The 27,406-nt window shown below is 43.9% G+C and overlaps 1 protein-coding gene across 13 annotated transcripts in view; it reads right to left on the reverse strand.

The window, feature by feature from the left end:
• The window catches only part of DEPDC5 (DEP domain containing 5, GATOR1 subcomplex subunit), a 122,333-nt gene that overhangs the window by 46,601 nt on the left and 48,326 nt on the right, over nucleotides 1-27,406 (reverse strand). For 6 of the 13 annotated variants that reach the window (XR_014139732.1, XR_014139733.1, XM_081801748.1 and 3 more), the window contains exons 19-27: nucleotides 27,087-27,123; nucleotides 26,279-26,399; nucleotides 23,808-24,028; nucleotides 19,070-19,273; nucleotides 16,996-17,131; nucleotides 15,913-16,010; nucleotides 5,756-5,821; nucleotides 2,443-2,626; nucleotides 1,815-1,975 (exon numbers count right to left, since the gene is read on the reverse strand). Coding sequence is in view for 9 of the 13 variants with exons in the window: in XM_081801748.1 (XP_081657874.1) it covers nucleotides 1,815-1,975; nucleotides 2,443-2,626; nucleotides 5,756-5,821; nucleotides 15,913-16,010; nucleotides 16,996-17,131; nucleotides 19,070-19,273; nucleotides 23,808-24,028; nucleotides 26,279-26,399; nucleotides 27,087-27,123 (1,228 nt within the window). In the remaining 4 variants the exon portion in view is untranslated. The remainder of the gene's footprint in view (nucleotides 1-1,814; nucleotides 1,976-2,442; nucleotides 2,627-5,755; nucleotides 5,822-15,912; nucleotides 16,011-16,995; nucleotides 17,132-19,069; nucleotides 19,274-23,807; nucleotides 24,029-26,278; nucleotides 26,400-27,086; nucleotides 27,124-27,406) is intronic. The other 7 variants (XM_081801749.1, XM_081801747.1, XM_081801752.1 and 4 more) reach the window with 5 other exon arrangements.

The following is a 27,406-nucleotide window of genomic DNA, read 5'->3' on the forward strand; positions in this document are numbered from 1 at the left end:
ACAAGGGCTGATGCTGTTCTGTTCACTACTGAAACAGGGTCCGTCTCATAACCTGTAGTCAACCAATCTTCAATCAGATGTGATCTCACTTATGGTGGTCACTTTTCCAGTAGTTATAACAACGATACCATTTCTGTTACTATAGAAATAAAAGGATTAAATTTATTGAAGGAGGAAAAACAGCCAGAAAGGGTACAGTAAGGTGAGTAGACTCTGGCCAGCTAGCCATGACATAAGGCTCATGAATCAGCCAGAGCAGAACTGGATGCCAGAGGAATTATGAACCACCAAGGGAAACTGATCAGCTATTCTAGAGAAAAGCAGGTAGGAAGGCTGGATGGGGCCATTGACACTAAAGGTGAATTCATTCCACTGTTCTTGGGATAAAGAACAAAATCCTTCACATGGCCCTGTGAGGCCTGGGTCTCCTGACATGTCTGGACACATCTCTGGCTTACTCCCTGTACTCGACCCCACCAGTCTTCTTTTTGGTGCTCAGAAAGTATCACAGTGCCTCCTGCCACAGGATTTTTGCACATACTAATCCCTCTGCCTGGCATGCTCTTCCTACCTACTCCTGCCCACCACTCCCAACCTGCTTCTCTTCCTAGTAACTCCTTCACACAGTTCAGGTCTCACCTCGAACATCACCTCCTCAAGGAAGCCATCCCTGACCCTCCAGACCAGATCAAGTCCTGTATTAAATATTCTCATAGCCCTTTGATTTTTCCCTCACAATCTTTATCACAACGAGTAATTATATTTCATAGTTTGACTTATGTTATTTTTCCTCACTAAATGCCCCACAGAGTGGGAGCTTCAAAAATACTGTTGAATGAATGAATGAATTCCTATATTTATCAACCCATATTGTTGTACACCAGGCACAATGGTTTCCATTATAGAGGATAAAAGCATGAAGCCGACAGTCCTGGTACTCAGGAAGATTACTATTCAGTGCAGTCTAGAACATGAAAAGCTTCATCATAAGCAACAAGACCTGAACTGGATGGACCACCAAGCTCCCCCTCACAGGTCCACACTACTTTGATCCTCTGGCCCAAAGCACTTTAATGGAGCCAAAGATGATCTAAGGCTTTGAGCTGGGAGTTTAGGAGAGTGGGGAGGCTCATTAGCGACAAGGAGGAAGCAAGAGACTACTGGTTACTCATGGATTGTTCTGGGAAGCGATCACTGCTTCTTGATTCTAGGCACCCACACTTTATTCTCTCTACCTGACTTATTTTAGAAGAGCTCTCCAGAGCCTGGCTGTAACTCAATCGGCCTCACTGAGTCTCTGTCACTTACTAGTCTCTACCACTCACAGATGATCCATTCTTGCTTCATCGTGCTAAGCTTCAGTGACAAAAAGAAGAAGATGCATCCATAACGGGGCTGAGGGGGGGAGGCAGGGGGAGTATAAATTCCAGGTTTAGGTAACATCTGAGAACCTGCTGTGTGCCAACTACTGTGCTAGAAATAAATATCGGGTCTAAAATATTCACAATGTACTTTGATAGTTCACGCCTGGCTCAGCTCCCTGCTATTGGTAGGTGTTGCCAAAGCCAGGCTGTGACATTCCTGAACTGGATCATATCCCCTTCCTTAAAAGGAGAACAGTAGATTAAAGAGAGTTTTAAGATAAATCTGGGCCTAGCAGAGACTTTATTCCTCATGTAAAAGTAAAATTCAGAAAGCAAAACTTTGGTGTTGAAAAATTACTCCCGAATTTATCTATTCCCTACCATCTTGAGAAGCTACTTGCACAAATTCAGTAGAAAAGAAAAAATACAAGTCCAAGGAGAACAACTCACCTCGACTGTACAGTGGGCTGCTGCTCAGTGGGGGCGGGACGGCAGGGTTGGGTTTCTGCGCCTTGGGCTGCACTATGATTTGGTAGCCCTGCATGAGACGCTGGCAGATGAACTCTTCAAACACCTGCTGGGCCGTCATCTGCACACCCTCCTCGTCCCTCCTGAGGAAACAGACGGTTGTTCACATGGACATGCTTGGTCCAGGGCGGAGTGACACTCAAGAGTCCACACTCCCATCCTCTGTTTTGCTTTGACTCCACAAGTCAGCCCTGATGACCATTCCATGGTGGTTCATAAAACTAACAATCTATAAACCAGTTTGCGGAGACATGATCAGTTCAAAGAGGCAGAAGAAGAAGGCAGGTAATAGCTAACAGCCATTCCTAGAATAGCTCAAATAGCTAATCTTAGAAAAAAAGATCAGATCTAGTGTGTCCAGAAAAACCACCACAGAAAAATCTGAGAAAGCACCCGTGAGGAGAAATGGCTAGAGAAGGCATGTCAATAGAACCCTAAAGAAAAAAATGACAGTTCTTTGCTTCATAAGATTCTCTAACCAGAAAAGGAAGACACAGGTTTGAGAATGCAGTGCCTGGATGCCCATCCGAAGCCCTCCTCTGACACCGACCTGTCGATGTCTGCTTCCGGAAGGAGATCGTAACAGCCCTCCGTGTAGTCGTTCTGCAGGCCCTGGCGGTCGGGGAAGTAGTCGGTGGTGAGGGGGAGGCACGCCGGAGTAGTGAGAGACTTCCAGTCCACTCCAACTGTGCAACAGAAGCCTGGCACTACAGGGGGAGCAGACAGTGTCAGAACTGCCTCGTGTAACAGAGGAGAAAGGTGCGTGCGGTCACCAGGGCAGGTGCGGGGGACGTGGGCGGGGCGGGGGGGAGGAGTTCACAGTGACCGGTGATAACATTGCCAGGAAATGGACAGAGAGGAAGAAAGGGGGTGGGGGGAGGGAGAAAGAGAGAAACAGAGTTTGTTAGACAATGCAGTGCACGTGCTCATCCAATCCCATCATGCAAATGGGATTCACAGCTGGTACTTTTCATTTTCTGCCGATCTTAAGCTACAGCCACAATGCCAGTGAGGTTACTGCAGGGCAGCGCAGGCAGTTACATGTGGAAGAAATCAACATTCCGAGGGCTCAAGCCAGAGCCTCTCTGGAGGACTGCAGAGTGGCTGGTAGGGAAAGAAGAGCTCAGCCAGATTTGGGAGCGAACAGCACATGGTAGCAGAATTTAGGAATACTTTCAGAATTGTAAAAATAAGTCACAGATCCAAAAGGGTAGGAGGAGAAATCAAGGAAGGATGTCTGGGAAGGTCACAAGGCCAGAACTTCAAGAGACAGAGTTTAACAATCTAGAAAGGAAAGCTGCAATCAGCAGAGCGGGCCCGATCACATGGTGTCCTGAGTTGCCTGCTCTTTGGTTAAAGCAGGGTTTCTCCACCTTGGCACCACTGACATTTTGGACTGGATAATCCTCTGTCATGAGGGGCTATGCTTTGTATTACAGGATGTTGGACAGCATCCCTGGACTGTACTTACTAGATGCCAGTGGCATCTCCTGATTGTAAAAACCAAGAACGTCTGCAGTCGTTGCCCCATGTCCCCCCAGGGAGCAAAATCCTTCCCCAGTTGAGAATCACTGAGTCAAGGTAATAGGGCAGTTATCTCTTTAAGTAATTTAAGCAAAGATTATTTTTCAAATCTCTAGACAAGGGGGCAATATGAAGCAGAAATACTCCATGCCTTTGTATCTTAGTCTCAAGCAAGGGACACCTTCAACACCTTATCTTTTGCACAGTGCTAATGTGGCTTACAGCGTGATACACCGCTGTTGTCTCATCAGCCCTCACATGGCCTCCTTGGAGCAGGGACTGCAACATCATTGAGCCCTTTAAACACCTGGCCAAGCCAAACCTCCCAGAGGTTACATGATCAGAAGCCTCTCTGCTTAGGAATCTTTCCACCATATAATGACAGAGACACACACTACCCAATACAACAGAGTCCCACTGAACCCAGAGTTAAAGGACAAGAAGAGGACCCGTGTGCTAAGTCGTAGTGGGAAACATGCCCCATGTAGCCACCACTGCCTTGGGAAAGATGATTTGACCTACAAGAGGCCTAACTCCATGGTCTACACAGGTCTGGGGTATTTTGTTTGTGTGTTTGAATTCTGTCTTAGTGTAGTAAGAACACTTAACATGAGAACTACTCTCTTAACAAATGTTTAAGGGTACAACACAGTATTATTAACTTGGGCACAGTGCTGTACAGATCTCTAGGATTTATTCATCATGCATAACTGGAACTTTACACCACTGATCCGCAACTCCCCACTTCTGCCTCCCCTCAAGCCCCTGGCAACCACCATTCCACTCTCTTATTCTATGAGTTGGACTATACACAGGTCTTGTTAACTTATTAATACTTCAAGAATTGAAAACACAACCCAAAAAGAACCTAACTGATCACCCCAATTTCCCTATATGCCAGATGAAGGGATGAGCTTATTCCTACTTCCTTGTTTTAGGACCAGGAGCAGAAGGAAGACACCAGATCAAAACCACAGTGGAAAGCCAGAAGCAGAAGACAGTCATATCTTTATGCCCTCTTAGATCATTCTGACTCTCATTAGCTTCCTGTCCTTCAGGATCATAAATATCTTTCAGAAATGTTTTCTGCTGGGTACACACCGAGATACAGAGAATTCAAATGCCTGGGCCCAAATCCCATGGTGAGAAAAGCTCCTGATTCTTAGTTTAATGGTGTTCTTTCCCTGGGAAAAGACTGTGGCCTCTTTTCTAACTCCAGTATCTTCAGGCTCTATAAAAAGGGCCTCTGAGGAGGACCCACATCAATACCATTAACAATGATAAACATGGATTACAAAATCTAGTGCTAGGGTTGTACAGAAGAAATAGGCTCATCTATTCATTGCTGGAAGCTTTCTGGAAAATAATCAACTTCCCAACCATACTTCGGGGGAAATATATCCCAAGGATGTGAAGGGAAAGAAAAGATATACCCACTGCATCACGCATTATACCTGCATTCTACATTATTGCTAAGAAACTAGAAACCACCCAAATGATCGCCAATAATAAATGATTATTCAAACTGGGATGTGATGTGTTTGATACTGCTATTAAAAATGACTAATACGGGACACCTGGGTGGCTCAGTCAGTTAAGCGTCTGCCTTCGGCTCAGGTCATGATCCCAGAGTCCTGGGATCAAGTCCCGCATCGGGCTCCCTGCTCAGCGGGGAGCCTGCTTCTCCTTCTCCCACTCCCCCCTGCTTGTGTTCCCTTTCTCGCTGTGTCTCTCTCTGTCAAAAAAATAAATAAAATCTTAAAAAAAAAATGACTAATACAAGGGGCCCGAAGAAATAGCAAAACGGTTATTAAGGTAATCATAAGTGGGGGAAAAAAGACTTAATATATCTCTACTGGTTATAGCTAAGTAAAATAAAGTCTATTGGGTGGTAGGATTTTTTTCTGGTACTTTGCTATTGTGGACATTTAGATGTGCTCTTCCTGCACAGATATTTCAATAGATAAAGATGATTAAAAAAAAAAGCAACCCAGTCAAACAATTTCAACTACAGGTCTGTAAACAGTTCCAGGCCCTCTTATTCCCTTGTTCCTCAGAGCCATCACAAGGCCTTTTAAGGGCTAAAGCCAGCTCTGCACGGGTGTAAGGACCTCATGGGAATTCCGTTACCATTCTCACGTGCCCTGAATCACATTCCAGAACAGGTTACCTGGCCACTCCCCTCTCACTTTCCACTGGAGAGGCTGGAGAGTTTTCCCTTACCACGTTGTCTTCTGGTACCCCAGAGATGTGTGGACTGCCCACAGGGTTCCCCCTTGCTTCCTCATGCTCTGACCACCCCCGCCCTGACCCCACCCTAATCAGCTGCCCCTTCTTACTTGGGTCTGGAGAGGTAGAAACACTGTCCTCTAGAGAATCCTTATTCTGAGTCCTAGGATTCATACCTATGGAAAGATGAAAACAGGTTGTTTTAATAAGGCTCATTCTGCAGAAAAAAAGTTCTGGCCAGTTATGGTTGAAAGAGCCCAAAATTATAGCTAAAAATAAAAATGTGAACCAAGTACAAATTCTATGCTGAATATTCCAAATAGCACAAAAGAGTCAATCCAAGAAAAATGAGCAATCTAAAATTTGGGAATGAGCCAAAACTTTGCTCTGAGGTTATCAATACCATTCTTTGCCCAATGACACTGTTAGCATTCACATACATGCGCGCACACACACACACACACACACACCAGCAAAAAGCAACCCACCACTTATTGTAAGAAAATGGACACATTTCAAAGTCATTTCAACGAACTGGAGAAATCTTTTGCAAATACAAAATGACCCACTTAAAGTTTATTTCACTCATCGGTCATCCTTATCATCTGGAATTTTCTTCTCCAAATCATGGCTTTCTGGAATATGACCTAGGACACATCAAAACTCACCACTTTTAAGAGAAAAACAATGATTTTCCCTATAGGTGGTCTGAAAGGAAAAACAGAAAGGTTCTCTGAAATGCAACTTTTTGCCTGAAAAGTAACAGAACTAATTTTAAAGTACATATCAATATTTAAATATCCCTTTCTAAACAGATATATTTACTAGAAAATTATGATACTATAGAAAAGATTGAAAAAATCCTCACCCAACTGTCAACAGTGGCTATCTGCGAGAAAACGGTGGAGGAGGTAGTGGGAGGTAAATCAGAACTTGTAGTTTTTATTCTAGGTATTTGTGTGTCATGTGAATCTTTTATAACAAGAATAAATATGTATAAATCCCTTGTGGAATCTTTGAAAAGACAAGCCACAACATGGGAGAAAGCATCTGCAAATCACTTATATGGCAAAGGACTTGACCCAAAATATATAGAGACCTCAAAACTCAAGAACAAGAACACAAACAACCTGATGAGAAATAGGACCAAAGATGTGAACACTTCACCAAACATATACAGAAGGCAAATAAGCACAGGAGAAGATGCTCAACATCCTCAGCCATGAGGGAAATTACCTCTACAGACCTCTTAGAATGGCTAAAATGACAAGTCCACACCAAGTGTGAATATGGATGTAGAGCCATGGAAAACCTTATCCATTGATGGTAGGAATGCAGAATCGTGCACCACTTTGGGAAATAGTTTTGTGGTTTCTTTAAAAGTTAGACAAAAAAAAGTTAAACAGACAGGGGTGCCTGGCTGGCTCAGTTGGAGGAGCATGCAACTCTTGATCTCAGGGTCATGAGTTTGAGTCCCACATTGGGTGTAGAGATTATTAAAATAAATAAACTTTTAAAAATAATATTAATGGGGCACCTGGATGACTCAGTCAGTTGAGCATTGGACTCTTGGGTTTCAGCTCAGGTTGTGATCTCAGGGTCATGGTGAGATCAAGCTCCACATGAGGCTCCACACTCAGCAGGGAGTCTGCTTGAGATTCTTGTTCCCTCCCTCTCCCTCCCCTTCTGCTCCTCTCCCTGCTTGCAGGCACACACACTCTCTTTCTCTAAAAATAAACAAATAAAATCTTTAAAAAATAATAATAATAAAAGTTAAAAAGATATTACCATCTGACCCAGCAATTCCATGCCTAGGAAATTACTCAAGAGAAATAAAAACCAATGTTTACAAAAACCCGTTATGTAAATGTTTATGGCGGCTTGATTCATAGTTGCCAAAACCTGGAAACACCCCAAATATCTTGCAACTAGTGAAGGGATAAACAAATTAATACATACATACAATGGAATGCAACTCAGCAATAAAAAGTAATGAACATTTAACAACTTGGATGAATCTCAAATGCATTATATGCTGAATAAAAGAAGTAAGACTCAAAAAGCTACATACTGTATGATTCCATGTGCATGACATGCTGGGACAAGACAAAACTAGAAGGACAGAGAACAGATCAGCGGGTTGCCAGAGGACAGGGGGTGGGGCTGAGTACAAAGGGACCACACAAAAAAATCTGGGGGGTAATGGAAATGTTCTTTATCTTGCTTGATGTGTTTGTTGGTAGTTATATGATAGTATGCATTTGTCAAAACTCACAGAACTGTACACTAAAAAGAGTGAATTCTACTGTATGTAAATTTTAAAATTAATAATTTTTTAAAATTTATTTGACAGAGAGAGAGAGTGAGAGTGCACACAAGTAGGGGAAGTGGCAGAGAGAGAGGGAGAAGCATCATGACCTGAGCAGGAGACAGGTGCTTAACTGACTGAGCCACCCAGGCGCCCCTAAAATTATTTAAAAATTTAGAAAGATGATGGCACTTGGCCAAAACAATTTTAGAACTTCTTTTTTGGAACTGCCTTCAGTAGATTTTTCTTTTTTTTATTACTAGTCTTCAGAATAAAAAGATAAAACTTATTAAGTCAGACAAATACAGTGTTTCATTTTATTCCAACCCTTGCTATAAGACAGGTATGAGGTAGGTACTAATCCTTTTGTACAGACAAACTGAAGCTCAGAGAAGTGAATTAACTTAGGGAAGATCGCACAGTAAATAGGTGAAAGCTGCATTTAAACTCTGCTCAGCTCTACAGATGCTTCATTTCCTGACTCTCCATCTGGGGCACCAGTTTTCAGCTATTGAAAATGTTAGCTGTTCTTTGTCAACAGCCAAAAGCCATTTGGAGCTAAATTTTCTGAAAAAGCTATCTTGGATAACAATATCCGTCTTCATGCAAACACAAAGCATGGCTATTAAGAAGCAATGAGGTGGGGGGCACCTGGGTGGCCCAGTCAGCTAAGATCAAGCTCTGAGCTGGGCTCCCTGCTGAGTGGGAAGTCTGCTTCTCCCTTTCCCTCTGCCCTTCCCTCTGCTCATGCTCGCTCTCTCTCAAATAAATAAATAAAATATTTTTAAAAAAGCAATGAGGGGGATTTTCTTGTTCAGCCTGAGAACTGGTATGAAGGCAACTGGTATAAAAACAGCCTTCTCAAACCATACTGAGCACTAGGAAATTATTAAATATATTACCTCACAGGTTTAGATGCTAAATTTTGTCATTAGTGCATCTTTTTCTTTTTTTTTAAGAAAACCCAAATCCAGACTGGGTCTATAAAAACTGAAATTCTTACACTAATAAAGGACCAGTTCAACTTATAACTGTGTGGGCAATTCTTTGAGCTCAAAGAGGCAAACCAGTAGGGATTCTCAGAGCAGCTCTGGCTTCTAGGTCAAAAGTAGCACTGTGCCATCTCCTAACAGACAAAAGAACATTTAAGGTCACCAGCCTTTTATGCCACACACACACACACACACACACACACATTTTACTTTTAAAAAACAGCAATGAGGGCGCCTGGGTGGCTCAGTCGTTAAGCGTCTGCCTTCGGCTCAGGTCATGATCCCAGGGTCCTGGGATCGAGCCCCACATCGGGCTCCCTGCTCCGCGGGAAGCCTGCTTTTCCCTCTCCCACTCCCCCTGCTTGTGTTCCCTCTCTCGCTGTCTCTCTCTCTGTCAAATAAATAAATAAAATCTTTAAAAAAAAAAAAAGCAATGAAAAATATTTAAAGAAAGGTATTTTGTGCTCTTTTATGAGGCTCTTTATACACAGTTTTCTTGCAGTTCAAGCCCAACAAACTGCTGCTCCCACCAGCTCTGCCTTTAAGATTTTATTTTCAGTCAAATGGACTGGCTATCGGCATATGATGGCCTCACTACTTGAGATGACCGAGGGGAGACCCCCATGGTCAATCAGCTCTGCTCCAACCTAACATTTGTGAATGAGACCTCACTCTCAACATTCAAAGCCAAATATTCAACTTGGGGAACCAATGCTGAAAATCACCATCTTAGCTTTGTCTTTTGACATCTCTTCAGAGTCAAGAAATCTGAATTTTGGGGCACCTGGGTGGCTCAGTCAGTTGAGCATCCAACTCTTGATTTTGGCTCAGGTCATGACCTCAGGGTCGTGGGATAGAGCCCCATGGGCTCTGCGCTCATCAGGGAACCTGCTTAAGATTCTCTCTCTCCCTCTCCATCTGCCCCTCAGCCTGCTCGTGTACATGCACATGCTCGCTCTCGCTGTCAAAAATAAATAAATAAATAAATCTTTAAAAAAGAAGACAAAGAAGAAGAAGTCTGAACATGTTCTTTGCTTGCTAACCTCAGGCCAAAATGGGTAATCAGTGTGGAGCCTTCAGGACTGGTCCTGGGTGACATCTACAAGCCTGTGCGTGGGGCTAGTCACTTCTCCTCTCTGGGCTACAGAGATGGCCCTTACCCACAAAAATCCCAGCCTGGCCTGGGTGAATGACTCTGAGGCCCTTTCCTCCAGCCTCAGTGTGCTATCATTTACTTTTTACTTCAGCTCTCAGGCTGCCACATGTACCTAATACTCAACACAAATACCAAGTTGCAGATTCTGAGTCCCAATACCACAGGGAAAGAAAGCATGGCATCCAGTTGTTTTCTTTCCCAAAATTATCTACAGCATTTATCCCCAAGGATGGGAATGACAGTGACTGACAAGTCTTATAAATGGGTGCCAGGGCGCCTGGGTGGCTCAGTCATTAAGCGTCTGCCTTCGGCTCAGGTCATGATCCCAGGGTCCTGGGATCGAGCCCCGCATCGGGCTCCCTGCTCGGCGGGAGGCCTGCTTCTCCCTCTCCCACTCCCCCTGCTTGTGTTCCCTCTCTCGCTGTGTCTCTCTCTGTCAAATAAATAAATAAAATCTTTAAAAAAATAAAAAATAAAAAAATAAATGGGTGCCCAGTTAAAGAAACAAGAGGGATAAAAACTATCTCCCCAGGGCACTGGGTGGCTCAGTTGGTTAAGCGTCTGCCTTCAGCTCAGGTCATGATCTCAGGGTCCTGGGATCGAGCCCCACGGTGGGCTCCCAGCTCAGCAAGGAGTCTGCTTCTCACCCTCCCTCTGCCCCTCCCTCTGCTTGTGCTCACTCACACTCTTCTCTCTCTTGCTCTCTCTCTCTCAAATAAATAAATAAAATTAAAAAAAAAAAAAACTATCTCCCCAGTCTCATCGACCACTGGTCACTGCTGGGCAGCATGGTGAAAAACAAGTGAAGAGTACAGGTACGAGGTCCCAGCCAACAATGCTTGAAATGAAATTCTACAGGGCCAGGAGGGAAACCCACAGAGGCACCACTCCTGTGAATCGTGACTCGCATATGAATCATGTCCAAAGGCAGGAGAAAATCTGAGTCATGCTTGAGTGCCTGCAGATGGTGCAAACTGTCAAGCCCAGGAGGTCACAGATAAGGTTTTCCTGTTTCTTTTCTATTTTTTTTTTTTTAAGATTTTACTTATTTATTTGAAAGAGAGCAAGTGAGAGAGAGAGCATGAGCAGGGGGAGAGGGAGAAGCAGACTCCCCGGCTGAGCAGGGAGCCCAACGTGGGGCTCAATCCCAGGATCCTGGGATCATGACCTGAGCGGAAGGCAGATGCTTAACCGACTGAGCCACTCAGGTGTCCCTCTTTTCTATTTTTTAATGAATGAAAAGATAACTAGTTGCTTATTTAGACCCCACTTTGTCCCCAAATGAGAGCCTACTGTGACAATTTTGCCCTTAAGGAGCCCAATCTACCTTTGCTCCTTACAACAACCCTGTGAGGCAGGCAGGCAGGTAAAGATCTTTATCCCCTTTATAAAGATGATGAACCTGAGCATCAGCAAAGGTTGAAGGCTAAACTCTAGGGCTGGGGCACTCCCTCATCTATCATATCAGAATGTAGCAGAGGTCACATGTTCAAACTGCACAGTAACCACTAAGTCCAGCTCCCCACAAGAAGGCTTCCCTTTCACTGTTGTGACCCTGCACAAAACTGCTTCAAATAGAACTGCAAATGAATGGCGAGCCAGAGCTCCCTGAGGTGAGAACTGGTGTCTTAATCGTTTTGTTTCTTCTCAGGCCTTAGCACAGTGCCTACAGTTCCATAAACATTTCTGGAATGGGTAAGAGTATAGTGAGTTTGAAGAAAGCAAACCATATTCCATGAAGATTGAGCATGGCTTGAAAGGAAAGTCACTTCAAAAACAAGCAAGGCAGAAAAAGATTATTCAAGCCTTTGAGAAAAGGAATCCAGTTAATTGTTCAACAAGGTTATAAGACAGGGAAGAAAAGCACTCTTCAGTGGAGGGAAAGCTAACCTCAGAAAGCTTTTAGTATTCATTCAAATACCTGATATGTGCCAGGAACTGTTTTAAGTTCTGAAGATACAGCCATGAGTGAAACAATCCTTGCCTTGTTGGAGCTTACAATAAAAAATACAAAATGAAAAGAACTAGTATGACAGGTGGTATTCTGGAGAAATAACTGGCAGGGAAGATGGATGGGGAGCGCCAGGGTAAAGAGTGGCAACTTGGGTAAGACCTAAAGGAAGGAATAGAACAGGCTGTGGGTAGGATGGCCATATCATTTATCATCCAGGACACCTTCGAGAGTGAAAGGGGACACTATTAGTAATTATACAGGACAATGAATTCAAACCAGGACTGTCCTGGGCAAACTCAGACATGTGCACCTTATCCATAAAGCTCTTCGCTGTGAGGGCAGAGCAGAGGGCAGAGCAAGAGAAAGCACCTCAGGTGCAGAATGTGCCTGATACATTTGGGAAACCACTTCACCCAAGTGCGAGGGGGAAGGAGACGAGATCTGAGAGTAACAAAGGGGTCGCAAGAGGCAGGGGGCTCTGTCGGCTACTGTAACACCTTCGGCCTTTAATCCGAGTGCACTGGGAAGCCCCAGAGGGTTCTGTGCACAGAATTTTCATGATCTGACTTCTATTTTCAGAGGATCACAAAGAACTGCTGTGCTGGAAATAAACTACATGAAAGGACAAAAGAAGGAAGCTGAAAGAACAGTTTGTGGGATACTGCAACAATCCAAGCAAAAGAGGAAGGTATCTTGGACAGGGCTGGGGCTGGTGGAGGTGATGACATATATGGAAAGATTAGAGATATATCCTGATAGCTCTGACATTAATTGGTTATTGTACATGGTAATAAAAATTGGAGTGATTTTTACCTAATCCTTTCTGTGGCTGGCTAACATAATTGATCAGGAAGCACAAGACAGAAGATGGGAGTTCAAGTCCTATGGGAGCCCAATGCTACAGCCTACCTCCTGATGACCCCTGGCCCCTTTGAAAACACATGCTACTGGTTGTAAAGGGACTGGGCAAAGGTAAGGATGATCCTACTTAACGCTCTCACCCTGACTAGAAAAAGAATCCAAGGAGCCCACACCTTCTCTAAGAAGCTACACATTCTAGAACATATTTATGTAATTGTGCACTTGCATACCAATTAAAGAGAATAATTTTGTGGACTGTTCAAATGCTTCTCACATATGGCAGCTTGGTCGTGGAAGCACAAATTCATTTGTCAATAAATGTGTAAAACACTGTGGGGAGAAGATGAATAAAGATAAGCTCTCTCAGTCTAGTGCAGAGACAGACATAGAAACAAACAGCGGGATCATGATATGCCAAGTAGTACAATTGCATTATGCATATGGAGCTCTGTGGAAACATGCCTACCATCTCCTGGGAAGGCCTGGGGATGAGAGAGAACCATCAGGGAGGGCTTCAAAGATAAGGTATTGTTGGGCTTGAATCATAAAGACTGAGCTGATGTCTGCCAGGAAGAACGAGGGTTGAAGGTAAGGGAAAAGCACATTCTGCAGGGGGACTAGTCCATGCAAAGGAATGAGGACAAAGATCTTCAGAGGAGCCACAAGCAATAGCTGGAATGTAACATATGCACATCTCATAACATACCCGGCAGTGGCAGCTCTCATTCAGTGAGCACGCCCCGTGCACGCCAGGCACCATTCCAAGCACCTTACGTGGTTTATCACATCAAATGATACAGATGATGAAAGTGAGACACACAGAGGTTACCTGGCCTGAGGGCCTCACTGCTCATTAGAAGTGGAGTCAGGACTCACATCCGAAGAGTCTACAGCCTGAGCTCTTTCTCCGTGCAGTGATGTGTGGAAGTGGTGGCAAATGAAGACACAAGGCAGGCAGGAGACAGGCAATGACCAGTATTATAGGCCATGAACCACGGGAGGGTTTTATACATGGGGAGGAGTGGCTGATCAGATTTGCATTTGGAACTATCTCCTTGGTGACAGTATGGAAGACGAATCAGAGGGGATAGGAACAGAAGCAGGAAGATCACTTAGAAGGCTGCTATCACAATCCTGGCCAGAAATGACAGGGGTCTGAAACAAAGCAGTGACAGTTGAGAATGGAGGGGAGGGGCCAGAGTCAGAAGAAAGAGGGAACAGAAGAGGGAGAGGGGGTGGGGGAACCACAAGACATGATTTTCGTTGTCAGTACACTAAGGATGAGGTCCTCCGGAGTCATCCAAGCAGAGAGGCCCATCAGATGCATGGATCTATGGCGTAAGCGTGATGGTGTCATTAGAGGATTTTCCACAACCATCCCCAAATAAGGATTCTTTGAAACTTCCTTTTTTCCTCAAAGTAGATTTCAAAATTCCAAAAGACTCATCTTCTGAGGAATCATCTGGTCTACCTTAGCTATCCCAGGCCCAGAACCACTCCAGGACTAGTCAGGGTAAATACTAGCGCTATTACCACTGGAACCCAGAATCCCCTGCTTCAGGTCACCAGTAAAACTAGCTCAAACTGTAGTCTTGTGAGCCCCAGAGCAGCCCTCCTTGGTACAACCCACCCCAAACAGCCTGGGAAGTTCAAAGTCTGGGTTCCTATAAAATGGCCCCTTGGTTTATTAACAAAATGGAAAGGTTGCCTTTATGATATTCTGAAGGCACTTTACAGGAGTCTGGCAGCCAAGTGACATTTTCAGAACCCTGAGTGCAGTCATTAAAAGTATCTTATCCCCAAATTGTTATTCAATTTGTTTTCTCATTTAAAGAGAAAGAATAAAAGAAAGAAACAGAGATAGAAAAGAAAGGAAGAAGGGAAGGAGGAAAGAAATGAATTAATTATAATCCTTTAGGGATTCATCTACTACCAACTGCTTTTCAAGACTTAGCCACAAACCTTTAGAAATACTGTTGGATGAAGCAACCAACGAATGAAAGAATTCTTCATTAACCACTCTCGTAACCACTCACTTTCACTACACCTTCTACTAAAACTTAGCTTAAAGTTTTAGAAATGCAAGTTAGTTATAGAAAACTAAGACAGAGAAGAGCAGCCCCATTTCCACACTGCCCCACCCCCCAAGTTTTAATGTTTTTCACACTCATGTTGAACAACAGCTGTCCTTTGAAGTTTTCCAAAATCTGCCCTCACCCATCCCAACTCCTGCTCCCCTACATCCTAAAGGTACTCTGAACAGTGTGGTCGAAATGAGGAACAGCAGTCTGAGTCAAGACACCTGGCCAAGGGCTTGAGAGATTCATGTAATATCTCTACACCTCTGGGCATTAAATTGCCTCATGTGCAAATTACATTTAATAGCATATGCCCTCTTAGAATGATTGCATGACAGGATAGATATACAAGTGCTTCCAGAAAGCATATAACCTGTGTTAGTAGAAGTTCATACTCTCCCCACCTCCACCTAGAACCCTCACCTGCTAATTCTCTAGGTAACCAAATTCTGTGCCTTCGAGTCTGAGGTGCATGCCCACTTCTCAGACGCCACCCTTCTCTTTTCTGATCTCACAACTGGAACCACACTGTTCCCCTCTGGGCCTCTCCTGATTGTTTTTATGTTGCTGGGTAAGCCCCCTACTCACAGATCTGGAAGCTTCTCCACAGCAGAGGCCACTCCTGCTGTCCCTGGTGTTACCCTCCAAACTAAGCTCATAAGGGGCCCTTGGTCACGACTCACTGACAGGTCAATGATTAATGAGGCTTAACCAATGTATTCTCGGCTAAAAACATAATGTGCAGCCCATTTATAATTCCATGCATTATACAGCACCGCTTCTAAATAGGTCACCCAAAATTGTGGCTGAAATGATCCCAAAATAGACTTGGCCCTGCTTCTCTGGCCCCCATGTCTTTTCTAGATGTGAGCCTGCAACTCTAAGCATCCCAGCTCTGTTACCTCTTGGATTGGTTACCTGCACCACTGTTGCTAAGCAGGCTGACAGAAAGCTCTTCTGTTCCACTGAAGTTCAAGAAGGACATGCTGTCACCAGGCTGGCGGGAAGTGCTGTGCCTGCAGAGAACAGAGCCCAGCCACCTGGCTTAATGCAGATCATCACCTCTTTCATCCTGCTCACCCTGTATCCCAGGAGCTTTCATCAAAAACAGCTCTGAATATCTGGCCACATGGGCTGGCAACAACTGGGAGCCATATCAGAGGCTACCAGGCTGCCATGCTCGGTATGTGGGCCAGCTTTGGCCTCCTGTGGCCTGCTTATCCTGCCCTGGCCCCCCAAAAACTGCTCTCCCACTGATATATTGGGCGGCCCGCCCTTTCCTGTCCTCAGCCTCCCCCTGCTCACATGGACAGGAGGATATGAGGTGACTGAAAAGAGGTACCAAGTTAAGCTGATGAAGAGGGTCACACCCTGCCCATATCCCATCCAACCCATGGCATGTCGAGGTGATTGAAAAAGGGGTCAAAGACTGCCCTTTGCCAAGTTGTTTCCTAAAGCATCACAGGAACAGTGAGGCCAGCTGTCACCCCAGCTCATGTCTGTCAAGGCTTAAATGACTTTCTTCCTGCACTGACTCTCTTGGATGCCTTGTAACGCATTCAGAACTTGGGTTCAAAGAGTTGTTTCTATAAACGCAGGCCTTGATTTCCATTGCTTTTGCATAAGAAACTTCTAAACTCAACAGTGGAATTTCTCAGAAGTCACAGACTGCCCGAAACACGCAGCATGAACCACCTGTCTCAGCACTCGTTCTCACCCTTGGCTGAGGTTTAGACAAAACTCATGTTTGAGGTTTACAAAGTGTGCTTTGAATGAAAGCTACAGCAGGGCCTGGGTAACATGTGTGGCAACAGTGTCAGGCTGTTTGCTTTGCATCTGACCCCATGAAAAGAACGGCACTGACAAAGGAAGGGCTTGATCTCATCCCGTCCCTTCAAGTCTTAGAAACATAACATTTTGTCAGCAGACTGTGTTCTGCCATGGTCCTGGGTGCTGGGGAGTTTCTCAAGGGACCTTCTGAAGCCCTACGCACATCCTCACCTTCCAGCAGCTTCATGATATGCTAATTCCAGCAGCTCTGCAGAGGAGTGAGTTGGGTCCCTCTGCCAGCTGCCCTGCAGCTCCGCCATATTCTGTCGGGTCTGGTGATGGATCTGGATGGCCTCTCCGGATGGTCCTACCCAGACAAAGATCCACTGAGCATCATTCCCACCCAAGAGCTACTGCTTTGTACTTAGCTTTACTCTTCCTTCTTTCCAGCTGCTGGGACATGCGTGCTGGGAGAGACCAAGAGGAGAGCACACCAAGGGGAACATTACACACATGACCCTCCAGCTTCCCAAAAGGACATCTCCTCTTCCGAGCAGGACTCATCCTCCTGTGGGGCCTCATATTTGTCACCCTGTTCAGCCTAAGAATACGTTAGGAGCCGCTGTTTCATGCGTGTCAAGCTGAGACACTGGGGAGAAACACTGACGTAGAGGAGTAGAGGGCCCCTCCCAGGAGGGCTAACACAAACTAAACGACAAGGAACACACAAGTGAAATGTCAGTGACTCTGTTAATACATGAGACGGTGACAATGGTGACTCTAAGGAGCAGAGGATGAGCAAGTGCAGAAAAGACATCGGGTGGGCGGGAGAGAAATCACGATTAGTGAAATCTACCAAAAAAAATGCTTCCTGGGGAAGGAGAAGCTTCCGAGGGGAGTGTTCAGCAAGGTTAGCAGGAACTGAAGGAGAGGGTACCTGGGCAGAAGAAACAATGTGTGCGAAATCCCAAATGTGGAGGAGGCAAAAGACAAGCAGGAGACCACCAGATGAGCTTGGGGAAGAACATCTGAGCATAGGAGCGAGGAGACGCCAAGTTGGGGAACTGGGCAAAGGATGGCCTCAACTATGAGCAGGCCAGGTGGGCAGGAGGAGGAAACAGAGTAAGTGGGGCCAGACAGTCGTGTTTTAGTAAAGTGTGCCTGACAATTGGGAGCAAGAAGAGCTGGAGGTCACACAAGAAACATCAACAGTTCTCGTAAGAGAATCCAAAGGGAGCCTGTGGGGATAACAACATAGGGAAAGAGACATTGGAGAGAAACAAATCATGTGACTGATTATGGCAGGGAGAAGGGGGGCAAAGAGGAGTTTGGGAGTGACCCCCCCCATTACAGCCCAAACAACCAGATTCATTTCTCACTTATTTAACTTTTAACACTAAAAGCAAGTGGAAAAGGAAGTAACTAGACATGCACAGGCATTCAGCAGGATCACTTCCATGAAAAAACCCTGGAGTTTAATGCATCTGTTCCTTCCTAGCCCAGTCAGAGCCCATTAAGCTGAAGTTTAATTTTAGCCACAGCTTTATAAAACCTTACTGTCATCCTCTGTAGGAGAGAACACAGATCAAAAAGGACGGGCTAGGAAAAACAGTGAATTTGAAGAAAAAAAATTTTTTTTAAGTTTTGATTGCTTTTGAACTTCATTTAAATGGAATCATACAGAATGTACTTTTTTTTGTCGAGCTTCTTTCATTATGTTTGTAAATTTAAACATAGGTTTGGATGTGGTTGTAGTTCATTTTTATTTCTGTATAGCCTCTCATTATAAAAAATAGAACCCACTTATTTTATCCTTTGTTTTTTTTTTTTATTTATTTGAACTAAAAAAAAGAAATGGTTCACCCATTTCTCAAAAACTGTTTTTGTTTTTTTTTTCAGTTGTCAGAGAACCCTGAGAAAACACAGAGTAACATAACTTCTGTGTAACCAAGACAATAATATCACTACCAGAGAGAGCTAGGAGAGGAAGGAATGAACAAGAATGAAGGGCATTAGTCTTAAGAAAGAAAGCAGGTGACAAAGTACAGTCCTTTCCAAACAAAAATGAGAAGCCCTTAGGTTTACACAGCTCGGTAATTACAAAGCCCTTTCCAAGTGTGTCCTCAAGGATCCTCACAAGAATCCCTGGGGTAGGCAGAATGGCCATGGTTATCCCCATCTCATGAGTAGGGCACTGGAGGTGTAGAGAAGTTGAGATACTTGACCAAGGCCACATGGTTGGTTAGTGACAAGGACCAGGACTAGTAACTCCCAGCCCAGGCTCTTTCCTGAGCAACCAACTTACCCACAGGAAAAGTGTGCATCCAGCGCCTTCTGTTGGATGTGAGCTTCATGGGCATTCGTGAGGGGGCAAAAGGGTTAATCAGTGCCCGCTGGGGTGTGTATCCCCCAGGTCGAACATGCAGCATGGACTCCGCACTGCCTACGTGGAACCTCCCCGGAGCACTAGAGTCTCGCTGTGGTGGCTCCATCATGTTCTCCAGGACATCTGTCAGTTATTGTGGAGGCACAAAGAGAAAGCACAGAGCCACGGTGAAACCAGGAATGGGCAGGCAATTAGCCAAGCTGACCAGAATCTTGGACATCACACATGTTAGGGAGTGAGAGAAATGAGTAAAATCATTTACCAAACTATAATGAAATGCAACATTTGATTTACTTTTTAAACACTTGAGAGAGGGGCACCTGGGTGGCTCAGTCAGTTAAGCATCCGACTCTTGACTTCAGCTCAGGTCATGACTCAGTGCTGGGAGTGGGGCCTGCTTCGGATTCTCTCTCCCTCTCCCCTGCCCCCTCCCCCATGCTTTCTAAATAAATAAATAAATACTTGGGAGAAGGGGGTTCCTAAATTACTGGTTCCTAAATTACTGGCCCAATGAAGCCACCCCAAAACCGGATAGGGAGGACCACACATCACCTGGAGACCTTACACTTTGAGTTCAATGTAATGACTTGAGTTTTTTCCCTGGGAGATAGGATGAGTATATTCTATATGTGGAAGGAACAATAAAAACAGATATTTGGTGCCTAGAAGGGCAGACCCTGGCAGAGATAGCCAATGTGTAGGCACACGAGACTACAGCCCCTTTGTGCTGGGGCTAAATAACTTCATTCCACCTCTTGCACTATTTGTGGGAATGCAAACTGGTGCAGCCACTGTGGAGAAGAGTATGGAGGCTCCTCAAAAAATTAAAAATAGAATTACCCTATGATGTAGTAATCACACTACCAGGTATTTACCCAAAAAATACAAAAACACTAAATCAAAGGGATACATGCACCTCTATGTTTATAGGAGGATTACTTACAATAGCCAAATTATGGAAGCAGCCCAAGCATCCAGCATTGATGAATGGAGAAAGATGTGGTATATGCATACAATGGTATATTATTCAGCCATGAAAAAGAATGAAATCTTGCCATATGCAATAACATGGATGGAGCTAGAGAATATTACACTAAGCAAAATAAGTCAGTCAGAGAAACACAAATACCATATGATTTCACTCATATGTGGAATTTAAGAAACAAAACAAATGAGCAAAGGAGAAAGAGAAAGAGAGACAAACCAAGAAACAGACTCTTAACTATAGAGAACAAACTGATAGTTACCAGAGGGGAGGTGGGGGGGGGGATAGTGATTAAGGAGTGCACTTGTTGTGATGTGCAATGGGTGATGTATGGAATTGTTGAATCACTATACTGTATACCTGAAACTAATATAACACTGTATGTTAACTACACTGGAAATAATAAAATGAAATGAAATAAAATAAATAAAATAAAATAAAATATAAAATAAAATAAATAAAAATAAAATAAAATAAAATAAAATAAATAAAATAAAATAAAATAAAATAAAAAATTCGTTCCAGCCAACAGAACACAGGTAGAAGTGCCATGCTCCAGTTGAAGGTCTGGACCACAAATATCTCCACTCATGATATCCATTCTCTTTTGCCCTACTGTGCCAACTTTGAAGACCAGTGCTAATGATCACAGCATCCCAGGATAGAAGGAGCCTGGGGCCCTAATGACTGAGTGGATCAGAACCCCCTCCCACTGACTCAGTGACCTGGAAATAAGTAAGCAATCAAATGCCACCATGTTAAAAAAAAAAAAAAAGAATTCTTGGGAGAAAAGATTGAAGAAATGGATGCATCCAGTGTTGACTAGGCAAGGAGGTGACATGATATTTAGACTCAATCTGTCCCCCGTCCAATGGTAGACAGGTCCCTATTAAAGAGATGGAGGCCACAGGCTACACAACCTAAGTGGATCAGAGAGCTAAAACCCACAACCAGCTCCCCTTGTGTGCATCCCATGTTCACTAAGCAATCACCCACATTAGAAAGTGGGTCCAACAGATGCAAATTCCGTGGCACAAGGAATCTGTCTTGTCCACCAATATTTAGCCAATGTCTACAAAGAACGTGGTATATAGCAATAGTTAATTCCTCAAAGCTGATTTGCATGCAAGAGAACATTCAGATCTCCGTGAAAGCTATATTTTTCACTGTTAATGAATTGATGTTCTGGTTTACCAAATAAAAAAGAATATGGTCTAGTTATCATGAAAATAAAAGGAGAAAACCCAATTAAAAGAAAAGATAAGTTCATGCTTTGAAAAGGATGAGAAATAGGACTAAGGGATATAGTGGGTCAAAAATACATGTCGAGGAAAGGGGAAATGTTTTCTACGTTACATTGGGTAGGTAAATAGATAAGACCCCCTAAACACAGCAGAGAAACAGTAAACTAAGGGCCTAGAGATTATACTGCCTTACAATATCCCAGTGAATCGCTTTTTAGCTTTTTCAATAAACTCCCAAATATCACTAAAGGACATTGAAATCAATTCTACTATTCAGACAATTTTTAAGAAAACTATTTTCAAAGCTACAATGTTATTTCCTCAGAGATCTGGCTTTTAGAGTAACAAGGGTTTTGAAAGAATTAACGTTTAGTTTAATTTAGCTTTTTTTTTTTTTTTTAAAGATTTTATTTATTTATTTGACAGAGAGAGACACAGCGAGAGAGGGAACACAGGCAGGGGGAGTGGGAGAGGGAGAAGCAGGCTTCCCGCGGAGCAGGGAGCCCGATGCGGGGCTCAATCCCAGCACCCTGGGATCATGACCTGAGCCGAAGGCAGACGCTTAACGACTGAGCCACCCAGGCGCCCCTAATTTAGCTTTTGTTACAGACCCTACTAAGAATATTTTCAGCAAAATGGGAGTAACTGTCATGCAAACGTAGAAATTTCCAGAAAGTGGGAAAAAGCTAACTTAGAAAATTTCAAATGTATTAAAATTCCTTTGAATGCTAAAACTAATTAATGTAGGTGACACAGGTTATATACTATAGTCATGTAATTAAATATCTGCTCCTGTCACTTTCAGCATTTCCTTTTTATTCTTTGAGCCAGTTAAAAAACAAATGAACTTTATTCTGTTGTCAAAAATTTTCCTAGGCCTTTGGCACAGTGTATATGGTGCTGGGGCTGATGCCTTCCTCTTCAACATCCTGGGGCATAGAAAACACTCCTCACCCTTCAGCAATCCTTCCAGGAGGGCAAAAGGGGTGAGCTGTGTGTATACAACATTCCTAAGTCAGTGATCAAAAGTCAGAAGGGCTATGCTTCCATTTATAGAACATCCTTGAAATTAAAATTATAGAGAAAGAGAATGATTAGTGAGAGTCTATGGCTATAAAGGGGTAGCACAAAGAGCCTTGCAGTGATGGAATAGTTTGGTATCTTAATTATGATGATAATCATAAATAAATAAAGCTACACATGTAATAAAAACTGCATAGGGGGCACCTGGCTGGCTCAGTTGGCAGAGCATATGACTTGATCTCAGAGTCATGAGTTCAAGACCCATGTTGGGCATGGTGCTTACTTAGAAAACAAACAAACAAACAAACGGCACAGAAACACACATGCACAAATGAGCACATGTTAAGCTGGTGAAATCTGAATAAGCTCTGTGGCTTGTACCAATGTCAGTTTCCTGGGTTTGATGTTGTCTGTAGTTACACAACATGTTGCCATGGGGGAAAATGAACGAAAGGTACACAGGACGTCCTTGGGGGGGGGGTAGGGGGCATGTGTAATTTGCAATTTTCCATGAATCCATAATTATTTCAAAATATAAAGTTTTTTATTTTTTTTTTAAGATTTTATTTATTTATTCATGAGAGAGAGAGGCAGAGAGAGAGAAGCAGGCTCCCCGCTGAGCAGGGAGCCCGATGCGGGACTCGATCCCAGGACCCTGGGATCATGACCTGAGCCGAAGGCAGACGCTTAACCATCTGAGCCACCCAGGCGCCCTCAAAATAAAAAGTTTTTTAAAAAGTCAGGAGGGGCCTGTAGACTCCAGCTGCAGGTGCTGTTGGATGGCAGGATAAGATACAGAGAAAGCAGCACCTGTGCTCCTTAGTGCAAGCCAGGTTAGCAGGTAACTGCGAGGAGAAATCTTAAAGCAGACTATGGGGCGAAGGCTGTTTTAAGGATGGCACAAATGGCAGTGATAAGTAAACAGGGCGCCTGGGTGGCTCAGTCAGTTAGGCATCTGCCTTCAGCTCAGGTCATGATCTCAGGGTCCGGGGATTGAGCCCCATGTTGGCCTCCCTCCTCAGCAGTGAGTCTGCTTCTCCCTCTGCCTCTGTGCGCTCTCTCTTTCTCTCTCTCTCTCTCTCTCAAGTAAATAAAATCTTTAAAAAAATAAAATTTTTTTTTAAATTTTTAAAAAAGGAAATAAGCAAACACCTTTGACTTGAGGCCTAAGAAAAGCTCTACATTAACTTAAGGAACGGTATACAGTTACAGTGAAGGGGGAAAAGGTGTTAGAGGCACATACATACAGCTCAGGTGACTTAAACTCATTGCACTGGCATGGAAATAATTAAGATGTGGGAGTTACACCCCACACCTGGCACATCCCATCCCCCCCAACCCCCTGCTACAGGAAGGGAGCTGTCCCCATCTGTCCCCAGCTGTGCCCGTGCTTCAGCTCTCTGACCTCGAGTGCTGGTGTAGCCCAAGGAGCTGCTGACTTCATACTGGTGCAGGTGGGGGTGTGGGATCATCAGGATGTTGGCGCTCCTGCCCAGGGAGCTGTCGTCAGAAGCCTGGCTCCTCACCTCCTCGGTGGGCAATGCGCGGCTGGGCAGGGAAGGGCTGGATGAGACGTCACAGGAGCTGGCGCTCTTTCGATTGTGACTCTCCCGCTCTCGCACAGACCTGACAGGTGAGAGACGACGAGTTACCAACAAGCAAGTGATGCTGCCCCACCTAGAACTAAAGCACCCAAACCTATTGCCAGCCCAAGCTACTTGGGAAACCAATAGCAAAAATCCCCAATGTGATCTATGACTGGGAGATAATGTAGGAGGTATTCTTGCTTGACCAGCTTGAGACATTGTGTAAGAACTGACCGTTTTCAAATGGCCCAAGTCCTGGGGTCATAGCTATAAAGCCGTGACGGCTCCAGTCCAACCCTAGTTGATCCCCACCGATCCATCTCATATCACTGAAAACGGGGCAACTAAGCAGGATATGATATGATGCAAGACAAAGTACACAGTGCCACCTCAAGAGTCTTCCTGCACGAAAAACTGAGCCTAAATCTAATCAAGCCTCTGAAGGTAATTGCTAGTTTATAGGAAATCCAGAGAAGAGAGGACAAGTTAAACATTGTAACACAACAATGAGCCAAATGAAGAAAGCAACACAATCTACGGTTACAGAAAAAAGACATTCCAATTAAATGCAATGTCTGCATCTTCTTCAGATCCCAATTCAAACCAACCAACTGTAAAAACACATTTTTGAAACAATTGGGAAATCTGAATATAGACTGGCTATTAGAAGATATTAAAGAATTAGTGTTAATTCTGGTACTTGTGATTATTTATTCTTATCTGTTAGAGACATACACTATGGTATTTACAGGTTTAAAAAAAGGTTTTGCTTTAGAATACTCAAGCAAAATGTAAAATGTGGGGAAAGTAATGAAATGAGTCTGACAAGACACTGATCACTCTTCATTATACTACTCTATTTGACCATGTTCAAACATTTCCTTAATAAAGGTTTAAAAAACAGTATACCCTTATTAAAACATAAAACTCCCTAAGGGGGAAAACTCTGGAAGCAGTAGGAGGAAGGATCAAAAGGGGAGAAGCCCAATGGGGAGACAAAAATTCAGAATGGAAAAGTTAGCACCTATAGATAGGGCTTTCCCTCTGGCATCAGAGCTGTTCTCTTTCCACCTGGAAAGATTTTGTCTTAAGTCAGAGCTTAAACAGCCTGAACACAGATCCCCTGGGCTGACCATATGTACACTATTGCAACAGTAAATATTTGGACACCAGTGTATGCGCAGTCCTGCACAGGGGACAGAGCACCAATTAAAACATGGTCTGCTCCCTCAGGGAACACATAATCCAAGTCTCTGAAATACCAGGTCTTGCCAACTTTGATTAGAAAAAAGAAAACCAAGGATCTTGGACCATGAAAGCATTCTTAAATACTCCAAAGGAGGGTGCCTGGGTGGCTCAGTCGTTAAGCGTCTGCCTTCGTCTCAGGTCATGATCCCAGGGTCCTGGGATCGAGCCCTGCATCAGGCTCCCTGCTCGGTGGGAAGCCTGCTTCTCCCACTCCCCCTGCTTGTGTTCCCTCTCTTGCTGTGTCTCTGTCAAAAACATAAAAATCTCAAAAAAAAAAAAAATACTCCAAAGGAAAGCACTACCGAGCTCCTAAGCAGCATCTATGTGTGGGAGAGCTGTAGTTAACGGCACTAAATGTTCTCAACATTTAGGAAATGTTTTGTCTGAGCTCTAAATGTTTTCATCTTAGGATGAGATGAGGAAAAAGGACAGGAGACAATCATATGGCCACTATAAGCTCATTTATCAATGTGAAGGGATGCATATTCTTCCAATCATTGTGCTTAAATAAACTTGCATATATAAGAAATCTGGAAAATGGACTCATGGTATTTGGTCCACTGGTGGAGGGTGGGGGGAAGCCCTGGGATAGGGATGGTATTTTTTTACATAATACTCAGAAATGAATATATTGGTAAATCTAACTACATCACAGTTAAAGACTATCATATGACCAAATACCATGGAGCAAATTTAAAAGGCAATTAAAGAAAGGTCTCTTGCCTTCTGGGAATAAAAAACCCAAAAGATTGGCAGCCCAGTGAGAAGAAGATTCTAGAATCTGTGAATTATTTCTCTTGGTTAGAAAAAGCAGAGGAACACTCTCTTTATTTGGGGAAAATACTTCCCACAAATATAGCTAACAAAATGGGTGGGCCAGAGAACCTGGAAACAGAATCCCCAATGATCTACATAGGATAGCTTCCATTGGCTAATTTTAGTTTTAAACATTTTCAGGGTTGCTCTCATGAAGGTCCCAAGAGGCCCTCAGGTTTTCCCAAGCAATTTTTGTATACACCCCAAAGTGAATCTGGCAAAAAACCTGCAGGTGGCGAGGCGCTGAGCCCGGGACGGGCCTGGCAGCCTGAACACTTGGGCGTCGTAGGCATCATAATCTACTTGGATAGGAAGGGCGTTCTCAGATTCTTTTGGAGTCCCAAGAGCTGAAATGCATAAATCACACGAATTGTCATTAAAACACATTTCAACCAGATGCCTTCAGAGGGCCTTCATCAAAATCTGCAAGGCACAGATGATCACCATCATGTCCCCCTGAGAAAAGTGGGGGTTGCTGAAATTAAATGACTTACATGTCAAAGTGACATAGAAAATAACATTAGCACTAGGGCACCTGGGTGGCTCAGTCAGTTAAGCATCCGACTCTTGATTTTGGCTCAGGTCATGATCTCACAGTCGTGAGATCAAGCCCCGCATTGGGCTTCGCACTCAGTGTAGAGTCCACTTTAGAGTCTCTCTCTCTCTCTCTCAAAATAAATAAATAAAACATCTTTTAAAAATAGTATAGCACTAAATAAAGGGAAGATTTTGGTGGTATTTCATTCTTCTGTGATCCCACTTAAAAAAGATCATCTTAATATGCAGTGCGGTTAGTACTTTAAAATTTTCTACCCAATCCCTATAACTGACCTATGGAAAAGAAAAACAAGGTTTGTCACCATTAATTTTGCAGTTGACGGGACAAAATATACAAAGTGGTTAAGGGACCTTCCAAAGGGAACTCAAGTCTCCCAACTTGGCTATGAACTGTTTATATGACCTCACATAATCTTGTTGCTATGGCTTAGCGACTCTTTCTAAAAGGGATGAAAGGAGATCTCAAAAATACTCACATGTATCACGGCCATTTTTTGCTTTCTCAGAGGCAGGCTGTAAAATTAAATAGATAATTAATCACTCCCTCCTCTGCCAGAATAGAACTTCTCAAAAGGTACAATATGTAGGTGGCTGCTCTCCAGGGAAGGGACCATGCCTTACCCCTCACTGTAACTGATGGAAAGGCAGGAGGGAACACTTGAGGCCCACCCACCTCAGTGTCAGGCCCTATTAGGCCCACCTCACACCTTGGTCACCCTCAAAACTCTATCCAATGGGGGCATTACACCCCACCTTACAGGCGAGGATACTCAATTCTAGAGAGAAAAGGGGACTT

Source organism: Leptonychotes weddellii, chromosome 13 (assembly GCF_054177405.1).
Source record: "Leptonychotes weddellii isolate Sample4059 chromosome 13, ASM5417740v2, whole genome shotgun sequence".
Classification (NCBI taxonomy): Eukaryota; Metazoa; Chordata; class Mammalia; order Carnivora; family Phocidae; genus Leptonychotes; species Leptonychotes weddellii.